The 18,034-nt window shown below is 50.9% G+C and overlaps 5 protein-coding genes across 5 annotated transcripts; 3 read left to right on the top strand and 2 right to left on the bottom strand.

The window, feature by feature from the left end:
* Positions 1 to 2,810: 2,810 nt before the first annotated feature.
* Positions 2,811 to 4,163, top strand: PV06_05390 (uncharacterized protein). Its single transcript, XM_016406386.1, has 4 exons — positions 2,811 to 3,020; positions 3,095 to 3,263; positions 3,341 to 3,671; positions 3,765 to 4,163. Exons 1-4 carry the CDS (start codon positions 2,936 to 2,938, stop codon positions 4,068 to 4,070), a joined length of 891 nt encoding a protein of 296 aa, XP_016264592.1. The 5' UTR covers positions 2,811 to 2,935; the 3' UTR covers positions 4,071 to 4,163.
* Positions 4,164 to 4,194: 31 nt separating this feature from the next.
* PV06_05389 (uncharacterized protein) lies at positions 4,195 to 5,808 on the bottom strand (the record flags this gene model as incomplete). The annotated part of the gene is made up of 4 exons (XM_016406385.1): positions 5,438 to 5,808; positions 5,285 to 5,379; positions 4,611 to 5,199; positions 4,195 to 4,519 (listed from the first exon to the last, which is right to left on the bottom strand). The coding sequence occupies exons 1-4, from the start codon at positions 5,752 to 5,754 to the stop codon at positions 4,195 to 4,197; spliced, it is 1,326 nt and encodes a 441-aa protein (XP_016264591.1). The 5' UTR covers positions 5,755 to 5,808.
* Positions 5,809 to 7,042: 1,234 nt separating this feature from the next.
* On the top strand, positions 7,043 to 8,972 carry PV06_05388 (uncharacterized protein). Its single transcript, XM_016406384.1, has 2 exons — positions 7,043 to 8,578; positions 8,635 to 8,972. Exons 1-2 carry the CDS (start codon positions 7,131 to 7,133, stop codon positions 8,897 to 8,899), a joined length of 1,713 nt encoding a protein of 570 aa, XP_016264590.1. The 5' UTR covers positions 7,043 to 7,130; the 3' UTR covers positions 8,900 to 8,972.
* Positions 8,973 to 9,098: 126 nt separating this feature from the next.
* On the top strand, positions 9,099 to 11,148 carry PV06_05387 (uncharacterized protein). The gene has a single exon (XM_016406383.1). It carries the CDS (start codon positions 9,313 to 9,315, stop codon positions 10,954 to 10,956), a length of 1,644 nt encoding a protein of 547 aa, XP_016264589.1. The 5' UTR covers positions 9,099 to 9,312; the 3' UTR covers positions 10,957 to 11,148.
* A 4,608-nt stretch (positions 11,149 to 15,756) lies between these two features.
* PV06_05386 (uncharacterized protein) lies at positions 15,757 to 17,464 on the bottom strand (the record flags this gene model as incomplete). The annotated part of the gene is made up of 2 exons (XM_016406382.1): positions 15,757 to 16,992; positions 17,048 to 17,464. 2 exons carry the CDS (start codon positions 17,462 to 17,464, stop codon positions 15,757 to 15,759), a joined length of 1,653 nt encoding a protein of 550 aa, XP_016264588.1.
* Between the last annotated feature and the right edge of the window lie 570 nt (positions 17,465 to 18,034).

Below are 18,034 nucleotides of genomic sequence, written 5' to 3'. Positions count from 1 at the left end.
TGAGTACCGTCCTCGAGAGCGTGGTCAGTCGTAGTTAGATTAACTAAGAATGACAGCGATGTCGCATCTCAGTTCGCGGTTTAATGACTCGAGTAGCTTCGATGCGTTTTCGACTTGTTGTGAACATCTCTGTAAATAGGCCTGAAAATAGTCTCTTGTCGATGTCGACTTCTGTATTTCCTGTCGAAGTTGTTCGATCTCTCGATCCTTTCGACCTGCTTCCTCTTGAGCGTGTGTGGCCTGGTCGTGCAATAATAGCACCTCTTTGGAGAGCTTTTGGTTTTCAATTTGCAATTGCTCAGTTGTGAGAAGTGGTCCGAGCTCTGGTTCTGACGACCGTGGGCGCTACGGACATAGAGTCAGCCTCTGGCTTAGAAAATAATAGACGGTGCTTTGCCGGACTTCATCATCGCTCGTTGCCCCTTCGTCAAGCCCTCCAGATTCATCTTGTGCTACTGCTATGATAGACTTTTTAACTTCGATCTCCCGGCATAGAATCTTATAGACCCCAATTGACTGATCGCTCATATTTTTAGTAAATAGTTTTTGAAGACGTGGAGGATATTTCCAACGGTATGGATCGTTGATCGTTGGAACCAGGCGAACTTGTGACGGCTGTATATGCAATCCTAGCTTTTGTTCTGTAATTGTTAGAAGCTTTTCAGATCATAATTGGCATCTGATCTCACCGAGATGGCTTGATAACGTACAACGGCATTTGCTTCTCCACCTTGCGCGGTCTTCATTATTCCGACGAGCAGGCATTCCCGGAAAGGCGACAGCGGTTCGAGCCAATTCTCTGTCTCGTTGAGAATATTATGCTCCGACACTGTACAGTAAACTAGTTACATTATATTGCAATCAACAATATGGGGGGAACAAAAGCAGAAGTAAGGGGGATCAGAATAGGATCTCATTTATCTCTTCTCTACATAGGAGCCCGAATCGGAGCCTAAGAGTACAAAGGGGACCCGGAAAGGCTGCTCGACGTTTACCTCAATGTCCACATCTTCTTGCTGTATTGGCCCTCGCAATCTGGCCATGTCCCGGATTTGTGCATACAGTGAAATTAAGAGATTGAGCGCTATTCTGTGGGCAGCGCGGCAGCGTTTCCATTCGCGTCCTGTCTGAAGCAGAGGACAGCGGATGAGAGATCTTTACTAGGAGAGAACAATCAACCTCTCGCTGTTGATGAGGCCATTTTGTCGAAATCTAGGTCACCATCGTTTCAGCAACTGGTCGCGGCCAGGATGGAGCGAGTCATTGAAGGATATATCAAGTGGACGGAGACGAGGCACCAAACGGGTCCTAACATGGCTTTCGGAACTACCAAAAGTGCGGATCCAGTACCACGAGAAAGTCAAAGAAAGCCGAAGCAACCTCGTCGATGACGGGTTAAATATCGTGCTTAAGCATTTTAGAACTCGTAGATTCCTCATCTTCAATGTAAGGAGTACAGGGCCTTTTAGGGATAAAGAATTCAGACCCTATGCTGGTGAGATTGAAGACGATATTTGTCTTCATTGGTTTGGTAGGGGAGTTGCGAGTCACCGCAGTCAAGGGAGGCATGAGGTGTCTCGGCGCGTAGACCAACCGCCGCACGCACCGCCAGTCCCAAGGTTAGGCAGCAGCGTAAGGGCGTGCGATTTGCCAGGTCCCCTGGCGTCCGTCTGAAACAGATGCACAGTCGAGAGGCAGGTTTAGCCGATTACAAGGGGCCTGATTAGGCACTCGGTGTGGTGCTCAGGGAGCTCTCCCGGAGCGCTCAGTGATGCTCAGCCAAAGGCTCAGGTAAAGCTCAGGTTAAAGCGGCCTTCGCTCACCCACTAGGATCAAACCGTATATGGCAATTAGGTTTTTCATTCTCGAGTAATAGAGGTAGTGAGTGTAGACCAAGTCAGGAGGACAGACCAAGTTGGAGCGCATCAAGCCTGTTTTGGGCCAACCTCCGACGGACTTGTGTGCCAGAACAAGGATGGATTTTCTGCAACGTTGAAGAGCATGCCGATGTTGACAGGTAAAATTTGTGAGTAAAATTAGAAAGAAATACTCTCCGAACCGTGACAGGTTGCAGCAAGGGTATTTTTACTTCGAGAGAAGACCTGGAATTTTACGTGCAGAGAGATATGAACGGGAGAAGAAGGATAAAACTGCGGCTCGTTGGATAGAAAGTCGACCGTAATGCAATACAATTAAGCTCAACGCTAGTATCCTAAACAGACTAGTGTCCCATCTAGTGATGAACGCTCTGGGGCCCCTGATTCGCTACCAAAATCCCCGCAACTCATTTCATTTCGCGCCCGCTGCATCGTTTTTGTTGCCTTGTTCGCTCTTTCGTTCTGTTGCAGCCCCGAGACGCGTCTTCTTCGTCAACATCATGAAAACCACCATGTGAAAAACTGTCTCATGCCCTACACATGCTTCCTGCATCTTCCCGTTGGCCGAGGCACAACCTGTCAGTCACGCGGGATCGCTGCGGCGCATATGCTTGATTCGTCTGTGGCTTCTTCTAGTTCGAAGTGACTACTGTGCTGTTTTGTGTCTTTTAGATTGCTCTGCTGATCGGATTGACTACATCTAGACAAAAGTCGAAATCTTCCTCCCCTCCTCCCCCTGCTTCGGCCTCTTGAGCCGCGGTGATCAGCTACGAACTCGCGGGGAATAATGCTTTTCATCGGCACTGTCAGGTCATGTACCCTGACATGTGGCAGAGGTAAAAGTCACGGTACAGACGTGAAGGGCGGATGCTTGATATATATACTTCATCAGCCGCCCGCCATGATCGCCCTCGAATCTCACGCACTCTTCGTCTCATCGTTGTGACTGAATCAGGTTTTTTTCTGCTACCGACTTTCGTTTTACTACCAGTGCATCACAGCCCAACGCAGTCTTCTCCTTTTCTCTATCCAGTTCATAAAAGTACCTCCCTCTCAAAATGTCACTCCTTCGTCACATCTTCACCTGCACTTTCATTTTCCTGGGCCTCGTACGCTCGCTGCCTTTGGAACTGGACAAGAGAGGCAAGTATATTACTACCTATGTAGTAGTTGACGGAAGAGAACCAAGCAAAACTAACACTCTGAATGTCTCTCAGCAATTTCGCAAGATCTGCTCAATCAGTTGTCGTTATTCGAACAGTACTCGGCAGCGGCATACTGTCCGGCGAATAACTCGCCCGGTTCGACCGCAGCTATAACCTGTGACGTTGGGAATTGTCCGCTCGTCCAGAGTGCTGGCGCCCAGTCGATTGTCGAGTTCAAAGAGTAATAAACACTGCCATTTACTGAGATGATCCTTGCTGGTCCAAACCCTGCAACTAACAAGTGCACACAAAAAACAGTGTCGGATCCGGCGATACCCAGGGATACGTGGCGCTCGACCATACCAACCGATTAATCGTCATTGCCTTCCGTGGCAGCGTTTCGATCGAGAATTGGATTTCCAACCTGGACGCCTTGATGGAGCCTTCGGACATATGCTCTGGCTGCCAGGCACATTCCGGCTTTCTGGATTCGTGGAACAGTGCGAAATCCATCGTGCAAGGAGCTGTTGATGGCGCGAGGCAGGCGAATCCGTCTTACAGCATCGTGTCCACCGGTCACAGCCTCGGCGGCGCTCTGGCCACACTTGCAGCCGCTGATTTGAGAAATTCCGGATATAACATTGCATTGGTATGAGACACCTCCCCCCTTCTCAGAAGGTGGTCTACTACAGGCTGTCAGGGCGTTTTGTGTGTCGAACTAACGAGATTGGCGTGCGAACAGTACACTTATGGCTCTCCGATGGTCGGTAACGTGGCATTGGCGACGTTCATCACGGGCCAGTCTGGAGGCAACTACCGCGTTACGCATGCAAACGACATCGTGCCCAAACTGCCCGGGTATCCTCTCGGCTTCGCATCTGTCTCGCCCGAGTACTGGATCACCAGTCCCTCGCTCGTTCCCGTGACGGCAAACGACGTCCAGGTCAGCACTGGCGTCGTTGATCTACAAGGGGATGAAGGCCAACTTGGTGGGTCGGTGGCGGATCATTTATGGTATTTTAACGGCATTTCAAACTGCAGTCTTTGAGACAAGGAACGTAGAAAAAGGGTGGCGACGGAAGCTAGATACACAGTAATAATCACACTTGATAGTCAATCTTGGATTCAATTTCCATCTCACACCACTCCGGACAGTTTCCTGCTGCGTAGATCTAGATGTCTTCTTCGAACTTGTCGACGGCCAACGGTGGTGAAACCTTCAACCTCGCCAGGTCTTTCAGGCAGTAGAAAGCCGACTCGAAGGAGTCGACGTTGCCGAGCCACCCCATTTTCCTGGCCTTGCGCATGCTCAGCGAAAGAGCCCAGCCGCCGATGACGCCGCTGTCCGTCATGCCAAAGATCTGTGCCCGGTCCTTGAACGGATCGAGCATGAGGCCGTGCTTTTGTGAAAGCTCGCTCCATGCTTTAACGACCGCAGGATCTTCCGACCATTCTAGGAGCGAGAACGTCGAGCGCGTGGTGCCGGGTGGGCCGTAGCTAGAGATAAGTTTTATCGTCAATCACCATAACACCGGACCACTCGGTCACCCAATTTTTGGACAAGGGTTTAGCTGTTCGGGACACTTACCCTCTGGGATTCTGATCGTGCCTGGACACGCTGACTCTGTACTTACTTTCGTCCATTTCCGGAGGCGTAAAAGTCGTACCGTACCATTTTGCCAGGTAAGGCCAGAACCGACCCCAAGTAAAGGCCAACCCGTCCTGTGCGTTGAACGCTTCGTTGCCGGTGTTGGGGCTCAAAGCCGCCCATTCCTCCAGGTAGGCGTTCAACATGGCCGTACTCTGGCAGTACTCTCGGTCCCAGGCGACGTAATCACCGGGGAAGGCGAGAGGGCGGTTGAGGTAGGCTTGGACGGAGCCGTAGACGGACAGTCCCACCATGTGGTTGAGCAGGTTGTCCCGAACGGCGCCGATGATGTACGAGGGTCTCACCACGTTCCACTGGGCCGAGTTGCGGCGACAGTAGTCGACCAACAGGTCTTCCTGGGGGTAGTAGAAGTTGTTCTCCAGGAGGACGCGAGGGTCAGACTCGAAAGACGGACTGGTGGCCGGACCCATGTGGAAACCGTACTGCTTGGCGCCGGTTTGGAGGAGGACGCGGCGCGGTTTGAGGGAGCAGATCTCGAGAGCGCCAAGGAAGTTGCGCAGGAGTGAGGCTAGATTGGAACGCGTCAACGACGAGACTTTCCAAAGGGGGGGATTCAGGTGCGACGAGGATGAGGAAAAAGGGGTCCATCTTACCGTTGACCTCGGCCAAAGCATCGGCGTTGGACCACATTCCTAGTATGCCACCTTCCTGTGACGGTTGCATGTACGAGAAGAAGAAGACGTAGTCTCTGGTGAAATGCGTTGAGACTGAGGAAAACCTGTGGTGATGGAGTCAAAGGAACTTACACTCGTGGTATCTTCTGGAGACTCTTCGCGATCTCTTTGGGGTCCGACAGGAAGTCGGCGCAGACATGTTCGACGCGACTGGCGCCTTCGCCGAGGTCTGTGAAGAAGTAGTCCGGCGGAGGACGTCTCGAGAGACAGTATATCTTCTTCCATCTGGTCGGTGGTGCTGCGGCCAGGACCTTGAGCATGTGGTAACCACTTATCCCGTTGGCGCCGGTGATGATGGCGGTGAGTCCTGTGAATTCAGGGGTGTCCGGGTATGTTGGCAAACCATGATATATGCCCTTTGAGACAACGACTTGCTTGGTTTCCTCCATGGCTGAGGGGGACGGAGGGAGTAAGACGAAGGTGACAGTTTACCGTGTATATCCTCCAAGTAGAGAGGAAAAAGGCGTCTGGAGCGTTTGAAGCAGTGGTGGGCGAAAACCCAAGAACCTCCCCCAAGACCTTCAAAGGTAATGACCTACCTCACATCTCGGCCTACTGGAACTTCTTCCAGGCATTAGCTTGCTTGGAAGAAGGCTGTTGTCCAGAAACTCCTCAAAGCCATGGGGCATATAGTGCGGGGAGGAGATGCTAGAGTGACCGAACGACCCCAGATATTTTGGTTAACCGAGGATGCTCTCTCTAATGGACGAGATGTCTCCAGACTACGTAGTATGAAAGTCTTGGTATCTAGGTGAGTCTCGGGAAACTACTCTCATACCTGCATGAAAAACGCAATAAATCGACAATGATGTGACCATGATGTCGCTAGGCCAAGTATACATCGAGGGTGCTGGGCCTTTCTATGGTGGAGAATTCAACCTCGTGACTCGAAGGAGCTACAGACAATGCTACCTATTTACCTGACGCTCTTCTTTTTCCTCTCTAAAACTAAAAAAAAGTATTATCGGTAGGAAGCATTGCTTTTTGTTTTCCTCACTTTTGGAAAAAAGAAATTGGTTTTTTTTAGGAGAGAAAATGAGGTGACATGTTATGTTTTTCCTGGGCTAGGGGGGGCTGAAGAAGGGGGGAGGTTATACTCGTTATGTTCCATCTCTTTTTTGTTTTGTTGGCCGTCCATCACATAGCCATGTGATTTTATCCTGAGCCATTATCGATCGAAGGAGGAGGAGGAGGAGGAGGAGGAATCGAACCGAAGAGATGAAGGAGGAGGAATTGTTGTTCACAGTGGGATTCGAACCCGAGGCCATAATTTCCTTGCTCGCCTCAGTGAATGGCTGTCCACCACATAAGCCATGTGATTTTAACCTGAGCCATCACTGAGGGATCTTGGTGATTGTTGAAAGAATATTCACCGATTCAATTGATATAGCAACTTGTTGTTTATTTGTGGGTCCTTGGGTGAAGTGTTGTTCACACAAGGCTGGCTGATATTTACTTAGTACGGATTACAGCCTCGTTCCGGCGTTCTTTCATGTACCGAGATAGTTATACAGCAATATCTAGACATTGTGACTTCGTAACATCGTCCGGCAAACACCTTTCTTCTCATCCTGGAGACCGGCGCAAGGCTATCGGCCAGCCTCGTCGCCTAATCACGTGTTCTGGCGACGGCTTCAAATAATCTGGCAAAGAAAATCATGAGATCCTCTCCGGCGATCGCGAGCGTTGTGTCGACCATCTCTATTGTTCGTTGTGTAGCTACATCGCCGTTGAAGTCCGAGGCGGTCGTCGCTCACAAGCGGCAATGAGCAATGCTGGAACGATAGTGTTGCGCCTGGCCAAGAGAGGCCTCCAACAATCGACATGTCTACGACCTCGAGGGAATAATATCGGACTGCGTTGCCTTCATTCTTCTTTGTTTGATACCCCTGCCTCCTCGAAAAGCTCTCTTCTAGCCCATGCGTCTCCTCGGTGTCCTCAATATAGTCAGCAAAGGTGTTTCAGTCGGTCTACCCGGTGCAACTTTTGGCCCTCACCCGCTGCGCAGATCCTCAAAGCGTATGGCTCCGGCAAGAAGCCAGAGCAAGGACTACGGTTCCAGGATGGAGAACTCGACTCCCAGGAACTCACCGACATATTCGGGCGACGCGGACCTCCCCCTCCGATAGCCAACTATCTCTTGCGAATCCTGCACGGCCGTCGGTATGATGGAACGCTTGATCTCCCACTCCCTGAAGATCTGGAGCTGGAGTTGTCGAAATATCCCCGTGCTTTCGAAGAAGGGCTGAACTGGCTCAGACAAGCATATCCGATAGATGAAGATGAAGCCATCCTGGCTCGAATCGAGCGGGAAGAGCACGCCCTTGAACGGGATAATCCATCAGAACTGTTACAGAGAGGACAAGATCTCAGGTTCTACAGAGGTCCGCAGAGCGGTCACTACCAGGCAAAATTGTCTGAAAAAGAAGGAGACGTGTATGGCGTCAGTGAACTCGAGAGACTTCGAGCGCAGAACGAGGCCAAGTTCCAAAAGGAGGAGGAGGAACTACAGGCCCAGATTGACGAGCGCATGACCAAAGTCCAAGAAGAGCAGACGAATGCAGTTGCCCAGCGTCCTGAACAAGGGCTAGAGTCAGCAAAGGAAGTACGACCGCCAAACTCGTTTGAGAAGTGGGTTTTGAAAGCTCAGAATCGAGCGCAATCCAAGTTGACGCTTGAGTCCCCTGAAGTGGCTCAACAGTCTGCGGGTCGGCGACTGCTCCCATCGCTGCTCCTGACCTCCCTCGTGGCTGGGGGTTGTTTCCTCTACACACAGTACTGGCACAGACCCAAGCAATCCGAGCGTTTTTTCCCCGACCTGTCGCTTTCCGTCGCGACGATTGGTGCATTGTTGGCTGTCAATCTTGCCGTGTTCTTTGCCTGGAGAATGCCGCCGTTCTGGTCCTCTCTGAACAAGTACTTCATCATTGTTCCGGCATATCCTTATGCCTTCAGTATGTTGGGAAGTCTTGTAAGCCACCAGAAACTTGGTCATCTTTTGGCCAACATGATCCCTCTGGTCATTTTCGGTCTTCCTTTGCATGAGGAAGTTGGACGAGCTACTTTCCTTGCCATGTTCTTGTCTTCCGGTATCCTCGGGAGCTTTGGCAGTTTGGCCCGACACACCTTTTCGAAGGTGTTTGTCACCACAACGCTAGGGGCCAGTGGCTGTGTTTACGGAGTCGTCTCAGCCTACTTGTGGCTTCACCAAGAGTAAGTTTGGTTCCCACGAAGCTGACCAGAGAGTCGGTACTGATACTTTTTTCCAGCGACCGGTTTTCCATCATGTTCCTTCCAAAAGACCTTGCGGAGCAGCTTTCATTCGACGGGAGAAGCTTGTTGATAGCCCTCGGTGCATTACAAGTCTTCGGTAGCCTTCGGCCGGTCAAGAAAATCGACTATTTCGATCATCTTGTGGGAATGGCTGTAGGAGCGGTCTCAGCGTGGTGGTGGCAGAGTAATAAGGAAAAGAATGGTGGCTTTCCGAAGAAGTTTCAGAACTGGTGGAAGGTGACCTTTTCAGGATCAAAATAAGCCATGTATGACAGAGATAATCCTCGTATACCTCATGTAGACTTAGCATTATATATTGTATACTTCTATTGTGTTTACTTTGTACGCCGTAGAATGTCGGCCATCGGGAATCGGCATTCCTTCCCCCGCCGACGTCACTTTGCCTAATTCGTGCCTCGTGAGAATCTTAGGAAAAAAAGTCCCCACGACCAAGTGCCAGCGTTGATCTGTTTCGGGGTTCGAAGTCATAGATCTTATCATGATCTTACTGTAACGCTGGGTGTGGCTGCACATGATTCTACAGCTTCTTTGACTCCCTGACCGATCGCCGTTCGTCTGCCCTCGAGCAACCCTGCGGCCACCGCAAATTACTCATATCCCGCGGGGAAGCTCAACCGCCGTCTCTACCACGATTGAACTTCCTCACAATCGCAATGACCGACTCGGCTCCTCCTGAGTTATCCCTTCTCAGGAACCTGAAGCATCCTTCGACCGGACCCTCCCGGTCATGGCAATCTCTTGCCCATCCTGATCCCTCCACGCCCCTCCTCGCCTCGGGTTCTGCAGACAAAACGATCAATATTTGGAATCTACGGGACTTCTCTCTAATCTCCACCATAAGCGGCGGTCACAAACGCAGCGTTAGGGCTGTTGCCTGGAAGGACTACGGGAGGAATGCCAGCAAGAATAAAAAACCCGTCGTGCTGGGCACGGGGAGCTTTGACGCCAACGTCGGCATATGGATATGGAACGATGAGAGACGATGGTCCAGGTTGGGCGACAATAACAGTGATGGTAACGACAATCAGCCGTCTTCAAGGGGTGTCCGAGACGCGACCATGGCTGACGAAATGGACCTGACGCGCAACGGCGACGACGAAGAGGATGAAGAATGGCATTTTTCGACGCTCTTGACCGGACCAGATTCCGAGATCAAATCCATTGAATTTGCCCCGCCTCACTATGCGGCGAATCTTTTGGCCACATGCTCGCGGGATAAATCGGTGTGGATATGGGAAGAAGTCGAGCCAGAGGAGTGGGAGACGATCGCCGTTCTCAGCGAACACACGGGCGATGTCAAGTCCGTCAGCTGGTGCGCGGGTGCGTCGAGAGGCAATGGCAGGAAGAACAAGAGACGGAAACTGGAGACCGCGGGTGACGGTGACGTTGAGATGAGTGGACACACCAACGGGGCTTTTGCAACCGGTGGTGACGAGGACGACATACTCGGATCGAGAGATATCCTGGCGAGCGGCTCTTACGACGACACGATCAGGTTGTGGCGCGATGTCGAGGAGGAGGGAGATTGGACCTGTGTGGGTGTGATTGAAGGGCACCGAGGGACAGTGTGGGACGTCAAGTGGGAAGGATTCATCAACTACGACAGACTGAACCTGTCGGGCTTGGCGGATCCAGATCGAGATACGGCGGTTGCGGAATTCGAAGCGGATTGGCAACCGAGAATAGTCTCGTGTTCGGACGACTTGAGTGTACGGGTCTGGAGGCGCGAGTTGAGCGAGGCTGAGAAGGCGAAGAGGGCAGAAAGGAGAACCACATCTTCGGCACCGACGGGGTTTGCGAGTTCGAGATTACCCAGTGTCATTCGGCCGATGAGTAGTATGGAGAGGTGGGTGGAGGATTCTGTACTGCCAGAGGTCCATGTTCGCAGCGTCTATGCTGTGGACTGGTCGAGGCGGACAGGTCTGGTGGTGAGTTGTGGCGGAGACGGGGCGATCGTGGTGTACAAAGAGGTTGTCGATGCGGACGCCAACGGCGCCAATGGTACTGGTGCTGGGGACGTGGCCATGAATGGTACAACCACCACCAACACCACCAATTCGGATGAGGCAGCGGCAGCGGAGGCACCTCAACCGTACGCGGTGCACAAGATGAAGTGGGTTGTCGTTGCGGTCATCGAGGCGGCTCATGATGAGTTTGAGATCAATCATGTCTGTTGGGCCGAGAGAAGAGACAAGGATAAACGAGCGGAAGGGGAAGAGGTCATCATCTCGACCGGTGATGAGGGGGATGTCAGGATTTGGACATTACCTGATGTTCTCGTAGAAAGAGATGTATGAGCGCCTACTTACTATTTACCAGATCATGAACTGGTCTTGGTTGGGCATTTGAATTTTTATGAAAGGAGTGGTTGAGATCATATCGCTGCATCACGGGAGTTACTCGTTATTTGGTCGCATTAAGTAGCAGAGGCATCTCTCTACCTTGGGGTATCTAGTCATTTCAAGAAGAACAAAAGATCGTGAGTACAAGAAAGTCATGTGTATTCAGTGTTGAGGTTTGTCACCACGGTTGAGATATTGTATCCAGTTCAATCGTGGGACAAATGCAGTATGTGACACCACGTAACTACCTAGGGAACTACTACTACCCAAGGTAAGGCAAGGATAGAATGTTGTCATGTGTTTCAAACGTAGTTGTATTCAAAAGCTTTCCCAAAATCCCCAATTGAAACTCGTCCGTTCGACCTTTTAGTATACGGCCGCGGTAGCTCAAATGTTTGACCAACTCATGTCTCGAGATCCGAACTTATTCCTAGGCTGATGAGAAATGTAACAACCATATGAAACTATATGATTCCTTTTTTTTCTTTTTGCTTCTTTTTTCTCAGAAAAGGATTAAAAAAAGAACTCGTGCTTCGGTGGCTGTTTTTTGGGATTCGGAATGGACAAGTTCACATCTCATTCACTCATTCGACTTGTCCAAGGTCATTTCTTTAGGGATCCATCCCTGTTTGGCCTCCCACTTTTCCCTCCAGCCGGGAAAGTAAGGACTGTCGTCCAGAGTGTGGACCGGCCAATCCTTTTCGACAACTCCCTTGGACTTTTGTTCGGCCTCGTACTCCTGTAGGGCCGGGACGACGACGTGCTCGACGTGCCAGGTGTTTTTGTACTTCATGAGATTTTCCTTGCCCTCCCTCAACACCTTGAGGACGAGACTGGGGACGTAAGGTTCGTCACGGAACTCGGTCAGGGGAGTGAAGAGCGCTTTGAAGTTGAAGACGATCCCACCACTCAACGGTAAACGCCGGAGGGTCTGCCAGTCGACCCTCAAATGGATGCGGGAGACGTCCAAGTCGGGCATTTGGAAATCTCGGTATTTCTCGTGAGGGTCCCCGGGGGGCATGTACAACGGCTGATCGACCTCCAAACCCCATGAACCACGTTGGATGGGTTTGTTGGCCGGCATTTTGGTAAAGTATCTACAATGACCCCGGAAAACACAAAAGGTTAGTTACTCGATTGATATACGAATATGAAGTTGGAGGGAAAAAAATGCAAGACCAGAAATAAGAGGGGGAAGGAGATGATGATGAAGACGCCTTGGGGAAGAAAAGGGCAAGAAGACATACCTATCCATACTAAATTGCATCTTTTCCTTGTAGTCTGGAATAGGAGCGTGGATCTGATGAAGTTGTAAACCTATCTTGGTTCCGACGTTCCAACCCAAAGCGCTACAAATCATGCCGGCGCGGAAATGGTAGTAACCCGTCTCTGGGTTTCGGATGGTGATGGCGAAATCCTCCGGAACATTGTCCAGCAACACCAACAGAGGGTGCTTGGCCTTGACGTCCTGTGTCGTGTTGAGGATCTTGTTCTGAAAAGTGCGTTTGTCTTTTCCCAAGACAAAATACTGCGGGTATCTGGCGCAGAGAAATTGCAGAACCATCTCCATGAGTTCTTTGCAAGCCAGCTCCGACCCAGGAAGCCACTGCAACACGGCTTCTCCGTGTTCCGCGTACAATTTCTTGCGCTGGGCGATGCGCGTGCGGTACGTGTTTTCAAGTTCGAGCCACCAGTTTGGTTCGAGTTTGGTCAAGGCTATTGATATCCAAATGTGAGTAAATTTTGATTTTTGATCGTTGAACAAGGGAATGCAACAGCAGTGACAAGGGGGAATGGGGAATTGTGTAAGGGTGTGATCATGATCGAAACAACAGATCAAAAGAAACGTACACATGGTTTGATGATACGCCCATCGGAACGGACGGTAAGGTCGGGGTAGAGCCTTGTCAATGTCGTGTTCCAGGTATGGCTCTGGCAAGGGAACACCACTCAGAGTCGAGTAGTCTGGGAAATCACCCAAAGCACGAACTTCTTGGATCTTCATGCCTGTGTACACATACTTGTCCGGGTCGGCGGTGCGGAAATCCTCGTCGAAACCCAAGATGCACTTGTGCCAGGTTTTCTCGTCAAAGACCAAATCTCCCACGGCTTCGCGCTGGGCTGGTGGCAAGTTTGCGGCGGCTTCCTCAAGGCCCTCTCGGATCGAAGGCGGGAATGCGTTGACATACTCGGACGATTTGGGAGGCGCGTTGGATGGATCCTTCTTGTCTGGAGAGAGTGATCGGGGTGGCGTGCTCGCACTGGATGCTCGACGACCCCGGAACTGTAGTCGTCGAATGACCACGTCTCTCTGGCGCTGGCTCAGACTCAAATATGTGACGACACTGGCGCATATGGCTAGGCCTATCCAGAGGAGAGCTTGTTCACCCATTATCGAAGACATGGCGGATTGGGCTTGCTTTGTCGCAGAGGGCTCTTGTAGTGGATTTATCGCTGTGGGTTGGGGACGTCGGTTATCATCGACATGGACCGACCCGATATGTCACCTTACAACCTCGATGGTTGTTGGTCGCACTGGTTTCGCTGCGTTGGCGTCAATGGCTATTCACAGACCAAAACGAGTCGAATGAATGAAACGTCCAAAGCAACAGACGATTGATGCTCAGCCTCGGAAAATAAAGGGAAAGGTGGCTGTACAAGAAATAAATATGTATTGTCAGTCGATCTAAGGAGATCTCCGAGACTGGGAATAGAAGAGACAAGGGGGCAAGACAAGATCCCAAGTTTCGAACCGCTAGAGACTCAGAGACTTCCGAGAAATACAGAGAAGTTCAAAGAGTGCTTGCTTGGTTTTGTGAAACGTGGGAGCGTTCAAGTGTAAATAAACGGCTCGTAGGAGAACGACGAAAGGCCGGTAAAGTGGCGAGACAAGTCAGGTCAAGTTTTAGACTGTCAGATGGGTCCGTGGGATGGACTTTTGCCCACGGGTAATGGAGTATGGAGTATGAATAGTAGACAACGGGAGAGAGGTGCTCGAAGAGGTTGTAGAGTGTCGAGAGAAAGTGGAAGTCGTCATCGGCTCGCATCTTTGATGCCAACTCCACAGTCCATTGGAGGTAAAAACATACCAGTCATGCCCTGGGCCGAGCTGCCAGGTGTACGGGTACCTGTTGTACCTGAAGCCAATGACAGGAGCATATGATTCGATATGTGATCTAAACGCCGTACCCAACACAGGCCGGATCCGAACGAGGTCACGACCGGGGCCAGCTCACGGTGTCTTTGCTCGAGTCAAATCGCTGAAACTCGATTGATGAAAGACGTAGACTGTTCCCAAAAAGGACAACCACGATGCGGACAACCTTGTAACACCCAGGAGAGAAGGTGAATGGAGACAAGGTACTCACCCGTACGAGGGGGGGCAAGTTTCAAACATGGAAGGAGAGAGAGAGCAAGGTGTAAAGCGAGAGTCTCGGTTGGCTGCGCGGACAGCCTTGCCACAAGCAGTTTAGAGGGACAAGTTGCAAGAGATCCCGGATGATGGCGATGACAACTGATACCGCAGATAAGGGCACTTCACGCCCGTCGGCCAAAGAGCCAATAAACCAAACTAGGACGGAGTAGAGAGGACTCTTGAACGAGGGGAAGAATGTGGTGTTGGTTCTGGCCCACTTTACTCGGTCAATGTGATTCGTCAGTGCTCGACCTCATCAATCTTTCCTCCTTCGGGCAAATCTATCCAGGTCTCTCTTGCCGCCCAGTCAGCCAGCCAGCCCAGAGCCCTCTCTGCTGTCCGCCTTACGAGCCCCCTTGACCTCTCCAGTTGCAATGCTTGTCAGCAAAGGACTCGTACCGCGTTCAGCAGAGACCTCTTGCAAAGTACGACGTGCTTTGGCCTGCTGCCTCGTGATTTAACAATCAGGGTCGTGTAAGATGCTGTACCAGGATCCCTTGTGAGACCTGGAACTTGGGACTTGTACAACGGGCGTCTGCGCTTCGAGAAGCGAGGCTCGTGCCACGACTGTTGTCTGTACAACTGTTCTCCCGCAACTTCTTCAAACGGAATCGATGATTTGCACGTGGTCGATGGCCGCTTGTGGCTGTGGTGAGCCTGTCTGTTCAGACCGGTTTGAAAGACTATTGCAGGATCGTCGAGCTTGTACTTACAACCAAGGCAAAGTGACCAAGCTCGTTGCCTTTTGTACCGTCCAGTGCTTGATCCCCAGGTTCTCATATCATGCACTACGGCATTCGCTGTCCGAGGTTGGTGCTCTGCTAAGATAATGCTTGGGAGTAGGTTGAACTGAAATCCTGGAAATATTCTCTGTGTCCTTGATTGAACAGCAGTGGTTCACAACTCTCGCACAGCCAAGGAGGAATGGGATATGTCTTCCAGTGCTCACACCCTCTGCGTATCTGCAGAGACCGTCAGGTTGGGACCGCCTCGACGTGGTGCCTGGACTGCATACAGAGTAACGTTAGGAAGGCGCATTCGTCCTCCCATCACACAGATGACCCTCAAGTCTCAAGGGGCAGGTTCAGGTCTGATGACAACGTGTATCAAAGTCATTGTCGTGTCCCGAAGGAGTCGATTATTGCGACGATTGGGAGGATAGTGTAACGAATCTAGCACAAGACCAGCTGAGACGACCCGTTGTCGTGAATTTGAGGAACACTAAAGACTGTAGAGCATGGACCCGAAGAGGTGCAGGGGACATGCTTCCTCCTCAGCTTTGCTCTAACAAGCCATCTACTTGTGGCATTAATTTTCGGTTTTCACCAGAGGTGAACTCCTCAAGAGCTATACTTTCGCCTCTGGCTGGAGATATCCTGCTCATCCCCGTTCAATGTTCTTTCATCATCACCTTCCTCGCCGTCACTAATTTCGAAGTCGCTAGGCGACGCCAGGTCTCTTGCACTGTACTCGTCCATCAAGATATTTACATCCAAATCTGCAGCCGTCATGGTCATTTCCTGCGGTCCTCCCGCTCCATTCTCTACTTCAACTCGTCTGCGTTCTTCAGGAAGCGGAGTCCGCAGAAACATGACCAGCATTCCGACATCATAGCAGATCTTCAGGACGGCTGCCAGTTCAAACGGTATCCACCACTTTTCCTTTGACCAGACGTAAGAAGTGATCAATGGGCCGAAACTTGAAGCCAAAGTCCTCACGAAATTCAAAGTACCCATGGCTTGGGTCCTTTCTCGAGGTAGGAACATTGCAGCCACAAACGCTTCCCGCGGTGCCTGGTCCATGCTACCGAACATGGCATCTGCGAGAAGAAGGATCGCCAATAGGTACCAAGTCTTTGAAGCCAGCGGGATGAGCGCTAGGAACAAGGCACATGGCAAGTGCATAAGAACCATGGCGCGAACGAGTCCAACACGTCTCGCGACATATGCGGAAAGCAGATTCGAGAGACTGGAGAACAGCCATACAACAGCCATGAGGTATCCAATATAATGCATCAAAAACCATCGGTTCCGTAAACGGACATACCAGGACATCAGAGTCAATGGAACCATGCCTGCCGCAAAGGAATTCAAAGCATACAATAGAGACAAGCGCATCAAGGCTGGTAGAGAAGATCGAGAAACCTTCCATGGTGACACTATTGACTTCCGTAGGCGGGTGGATAAGGAAGATGTGGCCATAGTAGCAGCACCTGCTCGAGGTTGTTTCAGTATTGAGAAACGTCGTGGGAGCAAGCCGGTCTGCTCTGAAGATGGTGACCCGACTTCCTCAACAGTCGTAGTAGCAGCCCATGTGTATTTCGCGGCGGAGCTGGCTTCACATTCTGAGCTCAGCAGGAAGGTTATTGCAAACTTGAGCAGTCCGATCAGAGCGTACATTCCAAAGACAGGATGGTACGTCTCTTTCCAGTTACGATGGAGAAAAGTTCGTTGAGCCCAGGTCAGATAGCCAGTGACACAAAGGCCAGAAGCCATTCCAAGAGTAGATGACACTGCAAACCATGCGTAGACATCAGTTCTGGCTTCGATGGGCGAGAGTTGGGCGAGGATTGCCTCCTATGAAACATCATCGATCAGGTCACACTTTCATGATTTTGGGTAATCTCCTTACCTCTAGAGCGCGGAACGGTCCGACTTCATGGGCACCTGGACATATGACCCCAACTATGGCCGCAAACAGGAGCAAATAGTAGTTTTCGGTCAAAGCGAACACGGTTCCAGAAACGACCATGAGAAGAGAACCAACCATTAGTACCCGGCGACGACCAAGCTTATCGGCCACTATTGTGAGGATATAACTGATTGCTGCATCGCCAAGAAGAGTCAGTGTCATGAAGACCCCAATCTGTAGTCCGTATCCAGCTATCCACAGGAAGACCGCAAGGACCAAAGCAGCTCCTCCGTAGGCAAACATTCTCAGAAAGCGAGTGAGAAAGATCAGATAGATATCCTTGTTGCCATAGTCTCGCAGTGACTGGAACCCGGTCTCTCGGTTCAGCCATTGGAGGAAAGCGGGCGTGAATGCCATGTTGTACTTTCAATAGGCGGTGTGGTCCCAACCACTTCCAAAAGTCGGAACTGGCGATTTAAACCCAGAAAAAACAATCTGAATGATAATACAAAATCGAAACGAAATAACACAAACCTGCAAAGAGACATATGCTGTCTCGAGGCAACAGCGGAACATAAGTGCCTCAAAGTCATACCCAAATTGACAGCACGATGCTGATCAATCATCCGAGCCGTGGAAAGCGGCATTGGTCTCTGACTCTTACTGCTGGCAGAGTCGAAGTTGGAGGGGGGGAACTCATGTAGCTAGTGCTGCGTCAAGCTCTGCAAAAGCCTTCAATCTCACGATGGTTTGTAGATTAAGCGAGTAGAAACCCCGGTACGGGAGGGGGGGGGAGGAGGAATGGTGCAGGATTTCTGCATATAGATCGTCATGATATGGGATTCTGCGATATAAGAGGTCGGTAAATAATCCTGTATCGCATTCTTGACGGATACAGGTGCCGGATGCTGGAACACCGCCCAAATGGTCTCTATCGCTGGATCATTGTGTTGGAGAAGATTCTCTCTTACAGGGATCAGGCACTTA

The sequence above is a fragment of the Exophiala oligosperma genome, assembly GCF_000835515.1.
Source record: "Exophiala oligosperma strain CBS 72588 unplaced genomic scaffold supercont1.4, whole genome shotgun sequence".
Lineage (NCBI taxonomy): Eukaryota > Fungi > Ascomycota > Eurotiomycetes > Chaetothyriales > Herpotrichiellaceae > Exophiala > Exophiala oligosperma.
The sequence above is the reverse complement of the archived record's forward strand: the minus strand, read 5'-3'. Positions and strand labels throughout refer to the sequence as shown.

Excerpts from the sequence above, each read along its gene's own strand:
- PV06_05387 (XM_016406383.1), top strand. The coding sequence starts at position 9,313 with ATGACCGACTCGGCTCCTCCTGAGTTATCCCTTCTCAGGAACCTGAAG.
- PV06_05390 (XM_016406386.1), top strand. The coding sequence starts at position 2,936 with ATGTCACTCCTTCGTCACATCTTCACCTGCACTTTCATTTTCCTGGGC. Across the intron at positions 3,264-3,340 it reads TCGATTGTCGAGTTCAAAGA|TGTCGGATCCGGCGATACCC; the intron begins GTAATAAACACT and ends CACAAAAAACAG. Across the intron at positions 3,672-3,764 it reads CCGGATATAACATTGCATTG|TACACTTATGGCTCTCCGAT; the intron begins GTATGAGACACC and ends GCGTGCGAACAG.
- PV06_05388 (XM_016406384.1), top strand. The coding sequence starts at position 7,131 with ATGAGCAATGCTGGAACGATAGTGTTGCGCCTGGCCAAGAGAGGCCTC. Across the intron at positions 8,579-8,634 it reads TACTTGTGGCTTCACCAAGA|CGACCGGTTTTCCATCATGT; the intron begins GTAAGTTTGGTT and ends ACTTTTTTCCAG.